Source organism: Alligator mississippiensis, chromosome 12 (genome assembly GCF_030867095.1).
Source record: "Alligator mississippiensis isolate rAllMis1 chromosome 12, rAllMis1, whole genome shotgun sequence".
NCBI lineage: Eukaryota > Metazoa > Chordata > Crocodylia > Alligatoridae > Alligator > Alligator mississippiensis.
This window is the reverse complement of record NC_081835.1, coordinates 19933121-19951734: the sequence shown is the minus strand read 5'-3', so window position 1 is coordinate 19951734 and position 18614 is coordinate 19933121. Positions and strand designations below refer to the sequence as shown.

General features: G+C 57.2%; 1 protein-coding gene across 5 annotated transcripts in view; it reads left to right on the top strand.

The window, feature by feature from the left end:
• Nucleotides 1–18018, top strand: part of COL7A1 (collagen type VII alpha 1 chain) — an 84018-nt gene extending 66000 nt beyond the window's left edge. For all 5 annotated transcript variants that reach the window (XM_059716038.1, XM_059716036.1, XM_059716039.1 and 2 more), the window contains exons 95-119: nucleotides 211–336; nucleotides 1553–1624; nucleotides 2345–2380; nucleotides 3087–3146; nucleotides 3525–3569; nucleotides 3672–3707; nucleotides 4180–4215; nucleotides 4577–4633; nucleotides 4953–5024; nucleotides 5470–5541; nucleotides 5886–5921; nucleotides 6004–6084; nucleotides 6590–6643; nucleotides 7074–7127; nucleotides 7208–7270; nucleotides 7948–8010; nucleotides 8879–8995; nucleotides 9895–9972; nucleotides 10116–10169; nucleotides 10452–10500; nucleotides 10742–10774; nucleotides 13273–13365; nucleotides 13760–13876; nucleotides 14362–14541; nucleotides 15811–18018. In XM_059716038.1, the coding sequence (XP_059572021.1) occupies nucleotides 211–336; nucleotides 1553–1624; nucleotides 2345–2380; nucleotides 3087–3146; nucleotides 3525–3569; nucleotides 3672–3707; nucleotides 4180–4215; nucleotides 4577–4633; nucleotides 4953–5024; nucleotides 5470–5541; nucleotides 5886–5921; nucleotides 6004–6084; nucleotides 6590–6643; nucleotides 7074–7127; nucleotides 7208–7270; nucleotides 7948–8010; nucleotides 8879–8995; nucleotides 9895–9972; nucleotides 10116–10169; nucleotides 10452–10500; nucleotides 10742–10774; nucleotides 13273–13365; nucleotides 13760–13876; nucleotides 14362–14541; nucleotides 15811–15860 (1734 nt within the window). In that variant the 3' untranslated portion in view covers nucleotides 15861–18018. The remainder of the gene's footprint in view (nucleotides 1–210; nucleotides 337–1552; nucleotides 1625–2344; nucleotides 2381–3086; nucleotides 3147–3524; nucleotides 3570–3671; nucleotides 3708–4179; nucleotides 4216–4576; nucleotides 4634–4952; nucleotides 5025–5469; nucleotides 5542–5885; nucleotides 5922–6003; nucleotides 6085–6589; nucleotides 6644–7073; nucleotides 7128–7207; nucleotides 7271–7947; nucleotides 8011–8878; nucleotides 8996–9894; nucleotides 9973–10115; nucleotides 10170–10451; nucleotides 10501–10741; nucleotides 10775–13272; nucleotides 13366–13759; nucleotides 13877–14361; nucleotides 14542–15810) is intronic.
• The last annotated feature ends 596 nt before the right edge of the window (nucleotides 18019–18614 follow it).

Genomic DNA, 18614 nt, shown 5'->3' with positions numbered 1-18614 from the left:
AAGCCCCTTCCCCTGCTTCTGGTGCTTGGCCAGTCCACCACTACTCCCCCACTCCCTCCCCCAGGCCTCCCTCTCCCCACCAAACCCCCAGTCTCCTGATGGGGACACAGGCCCTGGCCCTCTGTTCCACCCTTAGTGGTCCAGAGCCAGCTTCATGAGTCCTCCCCCAGCACCAGGCTCTGCAGCACTGCCTTCCTGTCTCCATGCCAGGGGGACACCGGTTTGCCAGGCCCACCAGGACCCCAGGGCTCACCAGGCATCACAGGGACCCCAGGCCAGCCTGGCCTGAGGGGAGAAAATGGACAGCCAGGGCCCCCAGGAGCTCCAGGAGAGAGGGTAAGCAATGTGCCAGGCCTGGAAACCTTGAGCATGAAGGATTCATAGATTCATAGTTGTTAGGTGCTGGAAGGGACCTTACAAGATCATCAGGTCCAGCCCCCCTTGCACGTGGACAGGAAAGACTGTTGGGGTCAGATGACTCCAGCAAGGTGCGTGTGCAGATGTTTTTTGAAGTTTGCCAGGATGGGTGATGGTACCACCTCTGGGGGGAGCCTGTTCCAGACCCTTGGCACTCAACTTGTAAAGAAGTTTTTCCATATGTTCAGCCTGAAGTGCTTTTCAATCAGTTTGTGCCTATTGTTTCTTGTCTTCCCCTGGGGGGCCTTGGTGAACAGATGCTCCCACAGGCCCTTCTATGCACCCCTTATATACTTATAGGCTGCCACCAAGTCCTCTCTGAGTCTTCTTTTCTCCAGGCTTAACAGTCTCAAGTCTTTCAGCCTCCCTTTGTATGACTTGCTCATACAGTGACAGCTCTCCCCCTCTCCCCCCAGCCCTTGCTAAAACACGGGGCCCCAGCTCAGGCTGTGGGGACCCCCACTTTGGTGCCAGAGCCAGGGTCAGTCAGCAGTGTGACAGCAGGGACCCAGAAGCTGCCCTAGGCTTGGCCCTACCATGTGTGGTACAAAGGCAGCCTGCACAGTGTCCCTGGAGTCTATGAGATGTTTCTGGGCTCCTTGACTCTGGCCAGTAGGGCCCCTGCAACCCTGGAGCCCCAAGGCTCATGGGAATAAGAGATGGTAAAGACTGGATAGGACTCCTCTGGCCCTCCCCTGTCTTGATGCCTTCTGCCAGCTCCCATCCTGGACTGTCGGGGCACCCAGCAGTGCCCCCTCAAAGGACTCAGTGTGTTTCCCCTACTCATTCCTCCACCCTGCTTGCTGGCTGTGTGACTCCAACATGGCAGCACCTGCCCTAACTGAGCTGGGTTCTCCACTCCATGCTGGTGGACCCAGGAGTCTCCCTGCCTGCGACCCTGCTCAGTGCTGCAGCAGCAGCCCTGGGGCTGCTCTCTTTGGGTGGCCTGCTTGTGGGCCCTGTCCTTGGGCTCTCAGTAAAGGAGAGCTGCCCTGGTGCCCAGGCTTGGCCTCTGCTGGGAGGGACCTTCCCCAGGTTCCCTTCAGTGCCAGGGCAGCCCCAGGCCTTGGCTTGTAGTGAAGCAGTGACTCCACAATGCCAGGGCCTCTACTGATGACTGGTGCTTTTTTTCAAGGGTTTGATTGGCTTTCCTGGAAGAGATGGCACCACTGGACCACCAGGTCCCCCAGGACCCCCAGGGCTAGCTGTGAGTACTAGATGTCTGATACCACCCAACAGGGGCTGGGTTTGGCTGCAGCCTGGTAGGAGGAGGAGGAAGAGGAGGAGGATGGCACCTGGCTTTCACACAGCACAGCCACTGGTTTCCCTAACTCCCCACCTCCTTATGTATCTCGGAGGTTAGGGGATCTTGGGGGAGAGGGATGCTGTGAGTATCTGCAGGATTAGTCTAGCTGCCCCTGGGAAATCTTAGCTCACCCCAGGGTTGGGAGTGACTAAGCCAACAGGGAGCCTCTTTGAGACTCAGACACACCCAGAAGGCTTTGCCAAAACTGAGGGGCCTACATATGTGTGGACCATGGACCTGACTCAAAGGGGCTGTGACCGTGCTGAGGGCAGGTGGGCTGCTGGTGTGGCTGCTGGACAGAGAAATCTCTTGTTCACCCCAGTGTCCCTGGGGACTGGAGTCCATGCTTTCCTCCAGACTCAAGGCAGGGCTAGCGAGTCCCTATGAGCATTTCTGAGCTGCTCCACTGGCCGCGTGTGGACAGACAGCTCCTCTTCAGCTGAAGGCCTTTCCATCAGCTAGCCTCGCTGTGCCACTGCTGCCATCCAAGGCCAGAGGGGCGGAAAGGTGTGTGAGGGGGTCACACAGGGTGGCTGTGAGCTGCCTCCTTACTGTGCTGCCTCTGGTGGAGCAGACCCTAGGGGCCATGGGAAGCACTGATCTGCCTCTCTTTCCTTTCAGGGGACCCCGGGCATCTCAGGATTGAAGGGGGACAAGGTAGGCTCTGGTTCTACCTGTTACTGCATCCAGGTCCTGCTGCTCTGGATGGGCTGGGTGGGGGTCTTGGAGTGGGTTCTTGGATATCCTCTGCTCCTTGGATGAACCCCCATCTCCCCAAGGAGCCGGGCTTGTGGGGAGCACCTGGGATTGCCCTGCTGATGCAGTGGGTGATGGCAGAGGCTTCTCATCGCCACCTTCTCTGGGGTGTCTTGGACCTCCCTGCCAAGGCCTGTTGACTGCCTTTCTTCCTGTGCAGCCACCCTCCCTGCAGGAGCTGGTGTTTGAGAGCATGGGGGGGGTGGGGGGGGTAACAGTGGAGCCCGGCTGTGGAGGCTGAGAAGGACAAGCAAGTGCCTGTCCTGCCACATGCCCAGCAGACTGCAAAGACACTCCCCTGCCCAGCAGCCAGCAGAGCCCTGCAGGCAAGGAGCAGGTGGCTGGTGAATCCTCCCTGGGCAGCTTCAGGGGAGCAGTGCGGAGAGGGAGCACACCTCTCCCTGGGCACTGTGATGTCAGGAGATCTGTGGCAGGGGCTGTGGCTGGGGCCCAGGCTCAGCGGTGTGGGGGGGCTGGGATGGAGCACATGGGCAGCTTGTGGAGTGGGGCAACTGCAGCAGGGCATTTGCTTCAGGCCACTGCAAGCAGGCTGCCACTAGCTGCAGGGTCACAGATGGGCCTTTCTCTCTCCTTCCCTGTATGACAGGGAGATGTGGGGACAGGGCTGCCAGGAGCCAGAGGCGAGCGAGGAGACCCAGGGCCTCGGGTGCGTATCTCCTCTCCCTCACACCCACACTCAGACCCTGCTCACCCCACCTCGACCAGTGTCCAGTATTGCCATGAGGCAGCTCCCATGGACAGCACTGTAGCTCTGGGAAGTCTGGCAGCCCCCTGGCTCTGGGCTGTAATGCGGCTCCTCTCAAGTGTGGCCTGAGAAACAGGGAGCCCCTGGGGCCCACCCTGTGCCTGGGTCTGAGACAAGCCCCGCGCTGACTACCCAGGAGGCTTCCCATGCCCAGGACCTCCTCAGGCTCAGGTTCCTGCCCTGAGCTCTGCCTCTCTGCCCTCATCCTGCACAGGGAGCATGCCTCCCTGCCTGGCCCCCACTTCCCAGCTCTGTCTCATTGTCATCTTCCTTTTTCAGGGTGAAGATGGGCGCCCAGGGCTGGAGGGTGATCGTGGGCCTGCGGTAAATGCACCCGCCCCCCCCCCACCCGTTGCCTGCCCCTCCCGCTGGGGCTCTGCTCTGCCCCAGGCAGGCACAGTAACTCCCCTTCTCTTTTCTCCTTAGGGGCTGCCTGGGAACCGAGGGGAGCGAGGTGACAAAGTAAGGACAGTGCTGGGGGGGAAGGAAGGGGCAGCTGGGGGTGGGGAGGTCCCCTCAGTCTGCCCCCACTGTCTGGTGACTCTGGGAGCCTGTTTGCCTGGTGCATCCCAGCAGGGGCCAGGGCTGGAGTCGGGCAGGCAGGGAGCTGCCCCTGGATGTCTCCCCGCCACCCACTGGGACATGGGCTGTCTCCAGGGAAGCCTAAGCTCTCCCTCCAGCTCAGCTTTTCTCCAAGCATCTGGTTCAAATAGTCAGCCCATCTTGAGCGCTGTCCTCAAGTCCAGTCTGGGGTCTCCTTCCAGAGACCCTCATCCCCTCATGCCCGGTGGAGTCTGGCTCCTTGCCTCCCTGTCCCCAAGCAGTTGGGGAGGAGTGTCAGCATGGGGCTGTGGTGCCCGGGTGGGTCCTGGCTGAGATGGGACCCCCCACCCCACATGAGGTAGGTCTTTCACTGTACTGCCTTCCCCCACAGGGAGACGTGGGACCAATGGGGTTAAAGGGAGACAAGGTGAGTGCCTCATTCATCTGTTGCTGTGCCCCCACTGCTGCTACAGCCTGTCTGCCCCCAGTGCCAATTGTCGGTATTGGGTCTTGCCCACCGTGACCTCTTCCTGGCCCCAGAGCGGCCAGTCAGTTGACAGGAGCCCCCACACTCTCACAGCCATGTTGGCAGGGTCTGTGGCCCCTCCTGTGCTGCGGTGAGGTCCACCACACAGTGGACATTGGGGAACTGGCCACATTAGACAGCAGACAGGTGTGTGGGCAGCAGCACGTGACACTGTTGAGCTGGTGGGGTTGGGAGCTGCAGTGTGGCAGGGCTTGGAGAAGGTGCATGCTGATCTCTCACTGCATTGTCTTTCCCTGTGCAGGGTGACACCATTGTCGTTGAGGGACAGGCGGGGGCCCGTGGCAACAAGGGCGAACCGGTGAGTGCCCCAGCCCAGATGGAGCCCCGTTCCCCATGGCTGGAGTGGGTATAGGCTCTTCCCAGGGCCATGTCCTTCCCTTTGTGGGGAGGATTTACTCCAGCAGGGAGACTTCTGCTGGTGGTTCTAGCCCTGTGTGACCTCGCTCCCTGCTTAGGGTTCATGTGCAGATCTTCCCTCACAGACCTCCTCAGCCGTCTCCCCTTAGCTACAGCAAGGTTCTGCCCAAGACCTCTTCCCATCTGAGTCCTCCTTGCATGTCAAATCCTTGCCTCTGTGGGGATCTGACTTCTTCTTCCTCTGCTCCTCCCCACTCCAGGGAGATCGGGGCCTGAAGGGGAACGAGGGAGATAAAGGCGACAAAGGGGACCAGGGCCTCCCAGGCGAGAAGGTATGTGAGCCCTCGACAGGGGAGAGCAATTGGTGTGGGGCAGGGGCTTTAAACCAGTATCTGTGGGAGCTTCAGGGCCTGGGGCTGCAGCCAGCACTGGGGCACTGCTGGGGCATGACCCAGTGTGGGACTATGCAGAAACAGCTCCAGGGATAGCTTGGTGTTCCCTGTCCCACCCATCCCCAGTTGTCACACAGTGGTACAGTGGCTGATACGCTCAGCCCATTGGGATGCCTCCTTCCCCTGGGACACTGGCAGGAGCCAGCGCTGGGGGCAGGAGCTGGGGGGCCCCTGCCTCAGGTGAAGTCATCAGGCATCTTTTCAGATTGGTAAGACGTTGTTTGAGCCTAGAGTGAGCTGCCAGCGGATCCGTGCCCCTGCGTGTACAGGGGAACAGGGGGCACTTTTCTCGTGCCAGGCAGTGACCTCTTCTTTTGCCCCACAGGGTGTCAAAGGGCAGCAGGGCGATAAGGGCTCCACAGGCTTCCCAGGAGCCCGTGGCCCTGATGGGCAGAAGGTAAGGGCGTTCCCACAGGCAGGCCTGAGCCTGCACATGGGGTAGAGGAGTGGGGGCTGTGTGTGTGTGTGTGTGTGCATGCTAGGCAGGGAACACATGTGCCTGCCAAACACAGATAGCCGTAACCTGTCTGCACTCACCCCCTGCTGACACACAGCCTTGCCAGATGTGAACACATACCTAGCCATGCACGCAGCCCTGCCAGCCCTGAGCAGTGCATGCTTGGGGCCCCTCACTGACACATGCAGCCCCAACTCCGCCCTGACCATACCTGTGTGTGTGTATGCGACCTTGCTGATGCCCACAGCCTTGCCAGTCCTGACCGGGTGTCTTCCCTCTTGCAGGGTGAAGTCGGTGAATCAGGAGAGCCTGGAGAGCCGGTGAGGTCCAGCCCTTTTCTGCTATGCCCCCTACATGCCAGGTGCTGAGCCCCAGGGTCACTCTGTGCTTGTTTTCCTTCAGGGGCAGCCAGGAAAGGACGGGATCCCTGGCACAAGAGGAGAGAAGGGCGACATGGGACCGATGGGAATACGTGGTCCTAAGGTGGGGAGTTTGCCTCAGTCCATCTAGATGTACACCTTGCCGGGGTCGTTTGACTCCAGTACTCTTTCCTGCCATGGCAGGGAGTCGGACTTGATGATCTGCTCATGTCCCTTCTGACCCTACCAACTATGAAACTATGAAACATCTCCCATGTGACCATGAGAGAGCCCCACCTGTCTGAGCCTGGTACAGTGCTTGGGCATGGCAGAGGGAAACAGAGGCCTCTCTCCCTGTCGGCTTGAGGACAGTCCCAGGAGACCCCAGGCTTCAGGCTTGCCATGGGGTGGGCACTGCTCTGCGCCCTCTTCCTAGGGGCTGTAGTCTCCCAGGCTCTGATGTGGTGGCACCACCTGCAAGGTGGGCAGTCCTGCCCCAGCCTGAAACCTGGGGCCCAGCACAAATCCTGTCTGTGGTGCCTAGTGTCCCCCTTCAAAGCAGGGCCAAGTGCTGGAAGCAAACTGTCTCTGCCCCTCTGTGATATTGTGACCCCTGCTCTTCCCTGCAGGGAGACCGGGGAATGAAGGGAGCCTGCGGCCAGGATGGGAGCAAGGGGGAGAAGGTGAGTGCCAGGATCCCCTCTCCAGCCTGTCAGCAGCTCAGGCCCAGAGGTGGATCCCAGTGTGGCAGGAAGGTGGGACTGTGCTGTGGGTTGGATGTGCCAGTGGAGTTACCTCTGGGAGAAGGGCCTTGCAGCATCTCTCTACAGGAATTCATAGAATCCTAGAGATGTTGGGCTGGAAGGGACCTCCAGAGGTCATCTAGTCCAACCCCTGCCTGAGGCAGGACCAGCCCTGTCCAAACCATCCTGTACAATCCATCACCTAAACTCTTTGTATGACTGCTGTCAGTGCTGACACAGCACAAGACAGAAGATGCCTCGGACTGGTCCTACCCTGCAGCCCTGCAGCCCCTGTGTTTGAGCAGGAGTCAAGCTGCTTTCCCTCCCTTCTTGGCATCCCTACTGACACATCTTCCTCTGCCCACTCTAGGGGGAGTCAGGGATGCCAGGCCGACCAGGACTGCCAGGACGGAAGGGTGAGCCGGTAAGCACACAGCTGGCACCGAGGCACTCTGAGGGGAGCACGCGTTGGCAGTCCTAATGAACCTCTGCTTGTTTCTCTAGGGAGAGCTGGGCATGTCGGGAGCCCCGGGGATCCCTGGGAAAGAAGGCCTCATGGGCCCCAAGGTAGGGAAATGGGGGCATGAATTGGGGAGGGAGGGAAGGGCGGGGGGGCTGTGGCTGGCTGGTTTCCCCACTCAGGTGCCTGGGTTGGAGCTGGTGTTAGTTAACTGATGCATGCCCATAGTCCCGGGCACCAAGAGCTGGAGGTCTCCAGTGCTGGTAGTGGAGGCTGCAAAGTCTCCAGGGCCTTGTGCCACAGCTCTGCCCTGCATATTGAGCTCTGGGGAGGGCAGCCTGAGCGCACAAGTGTGGATGCCTTCCTCAGGATCTGCAGAGGGTCTCCCAGGTCCCTGTCCTACCCACACCTGTGCTGAAAGGGGAAGTGCTTTCCTCCCTGCCCGGTCATCTGGGAGCTGCATGCTGCTGGCACAGAAGCCCTGAAGAGGGTCCCATCTGCTCCAACAGGGAGGAAGCTCTGCCCTCCTCCTCACCCCAGCAGCTCCATGTGGCGTGCCAGCAGCTTTGGTTCCATACTGTGCCAGGCTCTTTCTCGCTGGCTGCCATGAGGAGCACTCTGGAGGCCATACCTTGAGTACCCTGTTGTGTAGGGAAATGAGCTTTAACATGCTGGGAATCCGTACCCATACCCCACACTGGGGGCTTTGCCAATAGGTACTCCCTCCCTCCATCCTTCTCCCCAAAAGCACACAGAAACACCACCTGGCTCTTTACTTTCACAGGGTGACAGGGGATTTGATGGGCAGCAAGGAGCCAAAGGAGACCAGGGGGAAAAGGGGGACCGGGTGAGTTATGCCACATGAAAAGCTGTGTTCCCATCTTGGATGTCTGTGAGAGTTTTGACAGGGTCAGCGCCTGCTCCTAAGTTCTTGGGCCTCTGGTGACCTTCCCAGAGCAGCTCCCAGCCCTAGCATGATGGCCTGGCAGAGGTGCCTGCAGCTTCCTGATGGCCAGGGAGCTTTCAAGTGCTTGTTGGCAGCTGTCCAGGCCCACACCTTGCCCAGTGTATAGACAGACTCAGCTGTCAGAAGGCCTGTGGTGATTGTATAACTGAGATGAGGGTCCCAAAACTGGCTTGAAACCCTTGAACTTCCTGCCATCCTCAGGATGCCAACCTGGCAGGGCCAGTGCTTTTGGGATGAAAGCAGGATTTCAGCAGGGTCAGTCCAGGTGTAGAGCTGTTAGTCACTGAGAGCAGACGCACCCTGGGAGGTCTGGCTCAGACTATCCGTGACCTGCCCTGCTGTCATCCTGCACCCAGACAGTAGAGGGGGGGAAGGGCGGACACTGTCACTAACCCTGGTGCTTCCTGGTCGGGCCTCAGACCCTCAGGAATCACAGCACTGATTTGCAAATCCCAAGGGGTTACAGATGAACAATGTGTGGTTCCTTCTGGTTTCTGAGCTTTCAGGTCATATTTTTAAGCTCATTTCCATTGCTAGGAGGCAGGGGCTTTAAGGAGAGCAAACCCACCTGTTACAAGTCCCATGATAAGTTAGCAAGTGCTGGCACCGTGTCTGTGGCATGCAGAACAGGCCTGTCCTATGCTGACCCAATGAGGGCCTGGTGCCAGGCTTAGCGGCATCTGCACTCTGGCCGCCCCACGTGTGGAGCAGCAGTCATGCCCTGCCTGACTCTCTGCTCTCTCCCTAGGGTGCTCCAGGTATTATAGGTGCTTCAGGGCCTAGGGGCAGCGATGGAGCCCCGGGGCCACCCGGCCCACCAGGGAATGTTGGACCCAAGGGCCCTGAGGGCATTCAAGGACAAAAGGTGAGAACCCCGTCCCCTCTACACAGATACCTTGGATGGCTAGCCACTGCCTCCACAATGAAGAGCACTGGACCCCAAAACCCAGCCCCTCCCCTTCCTGCTGCCTAGGTCAGGTGGGAGCAGTGGCCTCTAGCCTGTGCCTGCAGGATTCACAAGCCAGTTTGTGGAGGTTCCTCTTCCCCATCTGGTTCAGTTCTTCCTGGTGTCTCCATCCCAAGGGCAGCGAGGAGGGACCTGGCAACAAATAGCAGGGACAGACTTTGGGAAGGAGCCTCTCCCTCTGAAGGCCCCTGTGCAGCGAGCAGTGGGCAGAGACAGGTCTGCAGGAGGCAAGGGCACTGTTGCCCTGTGGCTGGGACTGGGAATCAGGGCTCCTGAATTCTATTCCCAGAACTTTGTCACTGCCCCTGAGTTTGGTACTTGCCTTGGCTCCTCTGTAGCTCTGGGATGGTTACCTTGTCTCCTGGGGGACTCTGGGGCCTCAGTAATGCTGGCAAGGGCCTGCCATAGCATTCTGCAAGGGTGCAGTGTTCGCTCGGGCTGTTTGGAAGCACTGGGCTCAGGTGGTTCCCAGGACCTTCTATTCACTCCCCAGACCAGCTCTAGCACTGCCCAGGGCTGGCCCAGGGGGCTCTCCCACAGAGCTGGGTTCCTCCCTGGCCACGGGACCCTGGCTCCCCTTGTTGGGGAGTAGAGCCTAACGTATTGGATCTGGCTGAGGAACCTCTGAGAACAGGTGGGGCTAAGCCAGCTGGCAGCTGTGGCCCTAGTGCCCTCTCTGCACCTACGGGAGCCTCTGGGAGGAGGGGGTGGGTCTGTGCGTGGTCTGCGGGATCCCTCCAGCAGCCCAGCCCTAGACCTGAATCTGGACAGGTTCTCATGGTGTGTTCCTGCCACAGGGTGAAAGAGGCCCCTCTGGGGAGTCAGTGGCAGGTACCCGAGGAGTCCCAGGGATCCCCGGTGAGCGAGGAGAGCAGGTGCGTGAGTGTCTCTGGTGGGATGCCCTGAATTGCCAGCTCAACCTTGAGCCCACCCTGGGCTTCTGCAGAGAGGCTGTCCTGGCCTGGAGAGCTGCTGCCCTGGTCACACAGCTCTGATTTCCTGTTGTGCTTGTCTTCAGGGGAACCCAGGCCTTGAAGGTCCTAGAGGAGAGAAGGGAGAGCCTGGCATGATGGTGAGGAGAGCTCCTACCCGCTCAGCACTGCCCTGGTGTGGCCTTGCCCAGTGGTGTACTTCCCTTCCCCAGGGCTGGCACCTGCACTCCAGGCTTGGTCTCCTGCTTGGCAGGACGGAGTCTTTCCCCTCTATCAGCTTCCTCTGTGTCTGGCTCATGGGCTAAAATGGAGAGAGGGGGCTCTTTCCCTCCACTTGTCCTCAGGCCTGCTGAGGTGCCCCTGCCCTGGCAGGGGAGGGAGCATCTCCGCCTGATCCCTTCACTTGGCTCTTTGCTCTGCAGGAAGAAGAGATCCGAGAGTTTGTGAGGCAGGAGATGAGTCAGCACTGCGGTAAGTTGGGCCCAGGGGCCCTACACTCCTCCCTTCCCCTCTTGCCCCTCCCCTGTCCTGCCGCCCCAACTACTGGGGCAGTAGCATGGGCCAGGATGCCTGTCCTTAGCATGTGTGTGCTGCACCCTGCAGTCCTGCCAGCTTGGCCCTGGGGATCCCCAGCTAGTGACAGCCTCTGTCCAATTGCCAGCTGCCCAAAGGGGTTTTCCCAGCCATTAACCTTGCCTCTCTCTCCCTGCAGCCTGTGGCGGCCGTTACCCCTCTTCTGGATCACGTAAGCATCGCATCTTTGGCTTTCTTCCTCCTATGGTCCCAGCTCACAGCGGAAAACTTGTTCTTGCCAAGCAGGTCCCTCTCCCAGATATGCAGCAGGCTTCATGAAGGCAGGGTGCAGGTCAACGCAGCTGGCTTGGCATTTATTCTCTCTCAGGGCCAGGGAGCTGCTGCCCTGTGGAGATCCTGGCTTGGTGATGAGTCCTAGGAGACTTGGAGAGAGAGCGTGTAGAGGGTGCTGTGTTGGCAGGGGAACTGTCTCTGGGAGTTACTGACCATGCCAGGACCTGGAGGGCATGGAGCAGGCAGGGTAGGACAATGGCAGGAGCTGAGGCTGCCATAGAGGTAGCAGGTGTCTGGAGGTCTTCTGGGGGCTGTTTGAAATGCTCCAGACAGATTTTCCAACAAGGCCTGAATGCTGTCTGCACAGCAGAACATCGAGACAAGTGCATGGTGGGAGCCAGGGGGGATCAACCAAAGACACCCCAAAGACACCCCAAAGACTCTCAGCACTGTGGAGTAAATCCCCGTCAGCCAGGAGGGCTGCAGACCTGTTCACCTGGGGGCCCTGTTGCATGGGTTTTGCTGGGGATGGTCTATAACTGAGCATCTGACCAGCAAAAGAGCCCTGCCCTGGGCATGCCTGACCTGAGACAGGCATCTGGGATGGTGTGGCAGAGACAGCCACAGCAGTGGCCTCTTCCCTGAACCCAGTACCCTAGGCAACTCACAAGTGGCGTCATCCCCTTCTCTTTTCCCACTGGCTTTTCATGGATTCCTGAGTAGGGAGAGTAAGTAGGGACATATGCTTACGGGACTCAGAGGGACAGGGCTTTATTGCACGTTGGCTGCCTCACAGTATCTCCCCACATGCGTGCTCCCACCCCATGCTAAGTGGAAGCCTTCTCAGGTAGTCAGGACCCCATCAAGTGGGCAAAGCCATTGCAATTCATCTTCCAGTTTCCATGGGGTAAGCGCATGCACGGAGGGACTGAGGCCAGGTAAATCCCCACTCTCTCATAGCCAGCAGCAAATTGTTCATATGTCCATACCTTTAGTACTGGGTAGCTTTGCATGGAGGAGCCTGTCTTGATAGTAAGGCACTGAGTACATTGCAACAGGCTGTAGGAGAAGGCTGATCCTGCAAACCAGGACTGCTGTAGGAAATGCAAGGGGATAGGAGCTCATGGGCCATGGAGGGAAGGTGGAACAAGGAGGTGAAACCTGAAGGAGATTTTCCAGGGCCAGGTCTGGTACAAGTTGGTGCAGGCAGAGAAAGCTCAGAGGGGAAGGTAAGAGTTGGCAAAGGGAGAAAAGGGGGAGCTGGAAAGTAAGGGTTCACAGCTGGTTTCCAGGGAGAGGAAAGGAAATGGGAGCTGCTGTTTGCAGGGAAGAGGAGGCCGGCAGAGAGCACAGCCAAGCTGGTAGTGCTGCGCAGACTATGACATGAATTATTTGCCTGATTGCTCTCCAAGGCAGCTGGGGGACACATGCAAGGAACAGACATAAATGTTCCAGCAGAGGAAGAAGAGATCCCAGAGCTGCTCAGCATCACAGCAGACCAGGTGATGGAGAAATTGGAGCATCTACCAAACTGCTCACATGCAGGCCGGCAGGCAGGCAGCAGTCAGGCCCATGTGGCTGGAGAGAGACGCTCTCAGTAGAAGGCACCAGACAGTTTGCAGTCACAGGCTGGACCAGCCTCAGGCAGTGCAGAGCTCAGAGGGGTCAGGGCCTCGGCATGTGTGTGGTAGCCTTGTCTCGTTGTGTAGCACCTGTGACCATGATGTGCCTCCTCCAGACTTGTTGGGTGACCCTGCTTCATATCTGGGAAGACATGAAGACCTGAAGACCTTTGCCACACTTGTCTGTCTCCTGTCATGCATCATTTCCCCTCCCCCCCTGCTGTTTTAATAGCCTCATTGCATGTGTAGTTGTGAAGCTTTAACCCACCAATGTGTGTCTGATGTTCAAGCAGTGTTCAAGAGCAAGTGCATGCTCTAGCCAGCAGTCTGCAACCCTGGATGTGGGGTAGGGGGCGGTTAGGGAGTATGGGGTCTGGAAGGGATGAATTTTCCTTGGTGTGTCCAAGGGTCATCCCATGCTGGGATCTTCAGAAGCTGTTGGAGAAGTGAATGGATTTGCTGCATAGCCCCATATGCCAGGAGGCCCTGCCTGGCGACAGGCAGGAGGAAGTGGCTTTGCAGATCATGCCATAGGATGAGGCTTCCCAGCGGCGGGAATCAAAAAGGATCTTGTACCTTGGACCTTTGTACAGTGCTTATCTCATTATCAGCCATTGTCCCCCTTTGGGTGCCAGCACCCTGTTCCCTTTGTGCTGTCTCTAGCTTGCTCTTAGCAAATGGGGCGGGGGTGGATGATGCTGATGCTGCTCTTGAGCCCTGGCCTGTGGTACGTCTGTCTTGTGTACTGGAGCTGGCAGGAACTGTGTTAGTCATTCTCATGTCCGGTGTGATGTCCTGTCCTTGTCCCTCTCAGGTCCTCTTCCCAACTATCCATCCACCCAACCGTTCCCGTCTGTTAAGGCTCAACTAGTACCCGTGCTTAAGTTGTCCCACGCTGAAGAGGAGGGTGAGTCTTATCTCTCTGTGCTGTGTCATCATGTACTTTCTCTGGTGTTATCTGTGCCAGTCCTGCCTAGAAGCTGTGCCATGACAGTGCCCTTCACTTGCAGGTACCATGCAGCCTTAGTGCCCCCCTCTAGCTTGGCTTTCTCTGGCCAAGGAAGCCATGGCCTCAGCTGGGCATCTCAGGGGCATGCTGCTAAGGCCTGTCTGTTGAATCTGGCATTTCCATTAGCCCCTCCCAGAAGCAGAGACTTAGATCAGTTATGTTTCCAGGAAGGGTGAGGCAGAAATTTGCACATGGTCTCAGCTACCAGCACAAAGTCCTTGTCCGTTGCTCCTTCCCACCCTGCCTGGTCCTTCTGGGGAGTGTTGCTGACATGGCCGGGATTGTTTTCTAGGGCAGGAGACGCGAATTGTGGTGGATTCTGATGACCCAGAGTATGAGCAGATGTACATCGAGGACTATGGAGAGGATGTGGATGCTGAGGACACAGAGCATCCCATGCTGAGCGATGGTGAGCTCTGTGTGTATGTGTGTGTGAGCTGTGTGTGTGTGAGACAGTGAGGGAGAGAGAAGCCTAGGTCTCTTCCTTTCTAACCTTCTGGTTCTTTGGAGCAGGCAAGGTCAGTCTGGACAGTTCCTTCTAGTAAAGCACTCTGCAGCGAGGCTAGCTGGCAGAGATGGGCAAACAAATCACAGAGGCTTTTGCCCCTCAGTCACTCATTCCAGTCTGGCTGATTGGTTTTGTCAGGCTGTTGTGAAATGAGTGTGTGCATCTCTGCTGAGTTCTCAGTGGACCAGCATCCACATCCCATGAACCTACCCCCACGCCAATGGGCACAGATTTCTCTGCCCTGAAGAGGATTAATGAAGCTCCCTAATGCTCTCTGCTGGAGGGGAGCAGGACATCAAGCAACATGGATCTACATCCTGGTCTCTTCCCTCTCAGGCCCCAGGGCCCTGCCCAAGTAAGTCTGCTCATTGTTTCCTTTCTCCCAGCCAACCCGTGCAGCTTGCCCTTGGATGAGGGAACCTGCAGCCGGTTCACACTGCGGTGGTACTACAACCAAAGAGTGGCTGAGTGCCGCCCCTTCATCTACAGTGGTTGCGGTGGGAACCTCAACCGCTTCTATGCCAAGGAGGACTGTGATCGCCAGTGCAGGCACCATGTGGACACAGGTAGGAGGGCCCAGCAGGGCAGCCATGGGCTGTTTCTGCTCTGATGCTGATAGGCCCAGGATGGCAAATGTCCTGTTCACACAGGGCATGGATGAAAGCAGGGCCAAACTAGATCTGTGGTTCTCCACCGGGGGCTGTGAGAACCTGCCTGGGATACTGTGACAGTGACACCATGGCACGGCCATGCACCTGTTTGCAGGAGTCCTGTTAAAGCTAAACAGAAAAGTGGCTGTAGCAGAAACATGTGTACCTCCCTGCATTTGACTCTGATGCACCCCCTGGTAACTGAGACACACGGCACAGCTTCACTACCATAGCACCCCCTTGGCTGGCCCCCTCCCACCTCCTGGTCCTTTTGCCCACCCCGTGTCCCTCCCAGCCCCTCAGCACTCCCCAGTGCTAGGTATACATCCCAGCACTTAGTCTCAGCCAGCTGGGCATCCTGAACTCTGTTCCTTAGATAGTGTAGCTGGTGTAGCTAAGGGAAGACCTTGGCCCAGTGGTTTCCGGTTCCCACAAACAAGCTGGAGCCATGGTGGGGAGTTCCATAAGAACATACGAAGCCATTTACTGGGTCAGATCCAGTCAACTGTGTCACACAGTGGCAGAGAGCGAAAGTTGGAAGGGAGAATGAACTGGGGTGACCAGGGTTTTCTCCACTGTTGCTTTCTCATTTGCAGCCTCCTGCATTTAAGGTCCAGGAAGTTCTGATCCAGAGGCTGTACCCCTCACTCTCATGCTCAATAGCTACTGACACCCCTTTCCTCCTAGAATGTGTCCAGTCCCTTTTTTGAATTAGGCTAAAATGTCAGCGTTCACAGCCTCTTGTGGCAATGGGTTCCACACTTCAGTGAGACGCTAGGTGAAAGAGAACTTCCTTGTGTTGAACTTACTACCTAGTAGCTTCATTTTGTGGCCCTTAGTTCCCTGCTGCACTAGAAGCAAGCATGCGGTGGGCCAGGCAGAGCTAAGGGAGCACTCCGCTCCCTGCGAACAGCCTGAGGGGATGAATATAATACAACTACAATTATATAATCAATAAGTTATTAGTTACAAAAAGGATTATAATGCTTACATTATAATATTCCTATGTTTCAATTCGCTTTTTAAATGAGGTGCTGCTAAATTCTGAACAATTTTTGGTGGGGGGCCTTGAGTGTAAAAGGGTTGAGAGCCATTGCTCAAGTCACCGGGGAAAGGGATCAGGGCAGAGGGATCCTCCTTCCAGTCCTCTGCTTTCCTCACCACCTCCTCTCTCTTTTCCTGCAGATGTCTACCTAGCAGGTGGGAGCATGTCAGAGGGGAAGAAGAAGCCATGAACTGCCCTGTTTTAGCGGGGCTCTTCCTGTCTGAGTGGAACCCCACCTGCCCATTCCGTGAAAGACTTCTTCAGGTCCTCCAGGGAGCCCGGCCGGGGCCTGCTCAATGTCCCTGCCACATGTGGTGCCTTGGGCCCAAGACGCCCCTCACTGCTGCATCTGCTGTCTACTGTGGCACGGGGTGCCCCGGCCCGGACCAGAGACTGGTGCTATTTTGTACTAAGTATTTGTGTTGCTCTGGGGTTATTTTTCTATTTGTTCTCTTGGTTTTTAAGTTCAGGTGAAATTTTTATCAAATGGCAAAAAGGGGAAGAAACAATATTTGTAGCTTTGTGGGGGACCAGCGCTTTTTAACTTATTGGAGGCTGATGACCGATGGCACATGAAATGTACTAGCTGGACCAAACCCAGGCTGGCTGCTGCTGGCTCTGTGTCAGGTCACAGGCTGCAGGCCAGTTCTTGGGAATGGAGGAGCCAGCCTGAGAGTCTCCCAGCCTGGAACGTGTTGTGCAAGGCTGAGAACGGGAGTGTAAGTGCACAAAGCCCTTTGTTTATAGCCAAAGTTTGCCTGCCATGAATGCTCCAAAGGGCTAAATGGCCTTGGTGCTTACAGGGAGCTGCCCCATTTGGGCTCCCAGGTGCTGGAAGGGTCCCAGCAAGTGCTCCCCTCTGCACTGGCTTTCCCTCTTGTTGTGTTTCATCTGGGGGCTCTTTCGGCAGGTCCTCTGCCTGCCCTCTATCCTTAGCCCATCTCAAGCTCCTTACACTGTCAGGCAGGAGAAAACTCCAGACGCTTTGGGCAGTGCCACCTCTGCCAGAGAGAAGCTTTCACAGGTCAGACAGGACAGGTTGAGGATCAGGCCTCTTCCAGCCCCTGTCCTAGCCAGAGCCAGAGTCCCTTTCTCTAGGTTAGAAAAGCCGCTTGCCCTTCTCAGCCTTTCCTCTGCTGCTCCAGTGCCCATGTGGAAGCACATTACAAACAGCAATGCCTAGGTGGCTACATGGCAGTGAAGGCCGCGGCTGGGCACTCCTGAGCCACAGGCCCCCTTTCCTGCCCTCTGGTTATAGTCAGGATGCTCCTTGGGGGTCTCAGTCAGCATTAGCCAAAGGAAAGGGCTTGGTGGTTTTCTCAGGCCTCCGAGCCCCAGTGCCACGGGGGCTGTTTACACACTCCATCTGCCACCTTGTCTGCCCACTTCCAGCCAAGCCGTTCACTGGGAGGAGGTACAGGTGGTGGGCACCCCCCCTCCCTCCTGCTTCCACCACATCTGGGCACTGCTGGGCACCTACCAGCATTCATGGGAACATCGAGCTGCTGCCCAGCCCCTTTGTGCTCAGACCCTGCCCAAGGAGGCACCTCAGAAATGGGTACGATGTTACAGGCTGTGCCAGCAAGAATCCTCCATTTAAAGGGAGAACGTCCAGGTGTTAGTGAGACCTGGACATCCTGTGTGGTCAGGAGCTGGGCAGGTTTCACAAGAAGGCTTCGGTAGTTGATTTCTCCACTTGTAAGCCATGGCTGGGAGCTCAGAGGCGGGTACGGCTGCATTATCCATGTGTGTTTTGCCGCTGGGTGGAACACATGCACCTGCAGAAGGGCTGCAAGTTCCTAGAGGGACCCGCTCGCCATCTTCCCCCCCCCCGCCCCCACCAGGTTTTCATTTGAAGAAGTTTCACCTCATCCTTCACCAGGAACCAGCGTTCTCTCTGAGAGCAACAGCACTGGAAGAAACCCAGGCACAGGCCAGCGAGCCCTTCAAGGCGAGTGTGGAGCTGCCTTGTAGAGGCACCTGTAACCACGCACGCTTTCGCCCCTGCTCTTCAACCCAGCGGTGTTGAACTGTGAGATGAGACTCAACAGGGAAACACTGAGGATGGTGCTAATGCTATTGTAAGGTCTTGCCGTTGTATGTTATTTCAAACAGCTTTGGAAATTTCTGTACTGCCGTGCTCCTCCCCACCCTGAATGCTGCCTCTCGCCCACCAGAAGCCACCATCTTAATAGGTATTTGGAAAAAGATGGAAAAGCCATGGTGGGGTGCGTCAGTTTGACCCCTGCCTGTCTTGCTGCACTGTGTGTATATCTGTATACAGCATATGTATATGTGTATGGATGTGAGAGGGGTGGGGGTTTTACAATAAAGCTGTGCTAACTGGAGTCTTAAGTGGTCACTGTAATGACTTCTAATGAAGACAGCATTTCCTCAGATGGGTGCCAAGCTTGGAGACTGTTTCCACTGGGGCCTGCCCCAGTTTGAACATTGTTGGGTGAGAGTACGTGGAAGTAGTGGATGCTGCCCCCAGTGGCAGTGTGGGAGCTTTCACAAGAGATGCTACAGCCCTGGAGCTCGGTGGCCCAAGTGCTGCAGCCAACAGAGCCAATGTACTAGTAGTTCTCACGGTGGGCTCCACTGAGTTTGGAGGGTCTGGGTGTTCCTTTTAAGAGCCGAGGGACCAGGGTGCAGGGGGCTTTAAGTCCACATAGCAGAGATGGGCTGGGAGTAGTAGGGACAGCTGCAAGGGGCACAGGTGCCAGGCTAGAATCCCATCAGCCTTCCTTTGGGGTCACAGAGGGAAAGAGTCCAACTCCAGGGGGAGTTGTCCAACTAAACTCAAAGCTGTGTGTCCATCCCAGGCCCTTCTCGGCCCCTGTAGCTGCTTCCTGGCTTTGGCAGGGGGTTCTGTGGGGTGATCAAGTCCGGGGATAACTGGTGAGACAGTGATGGATGGAGCTAATCACCAGCCCCCACTGCA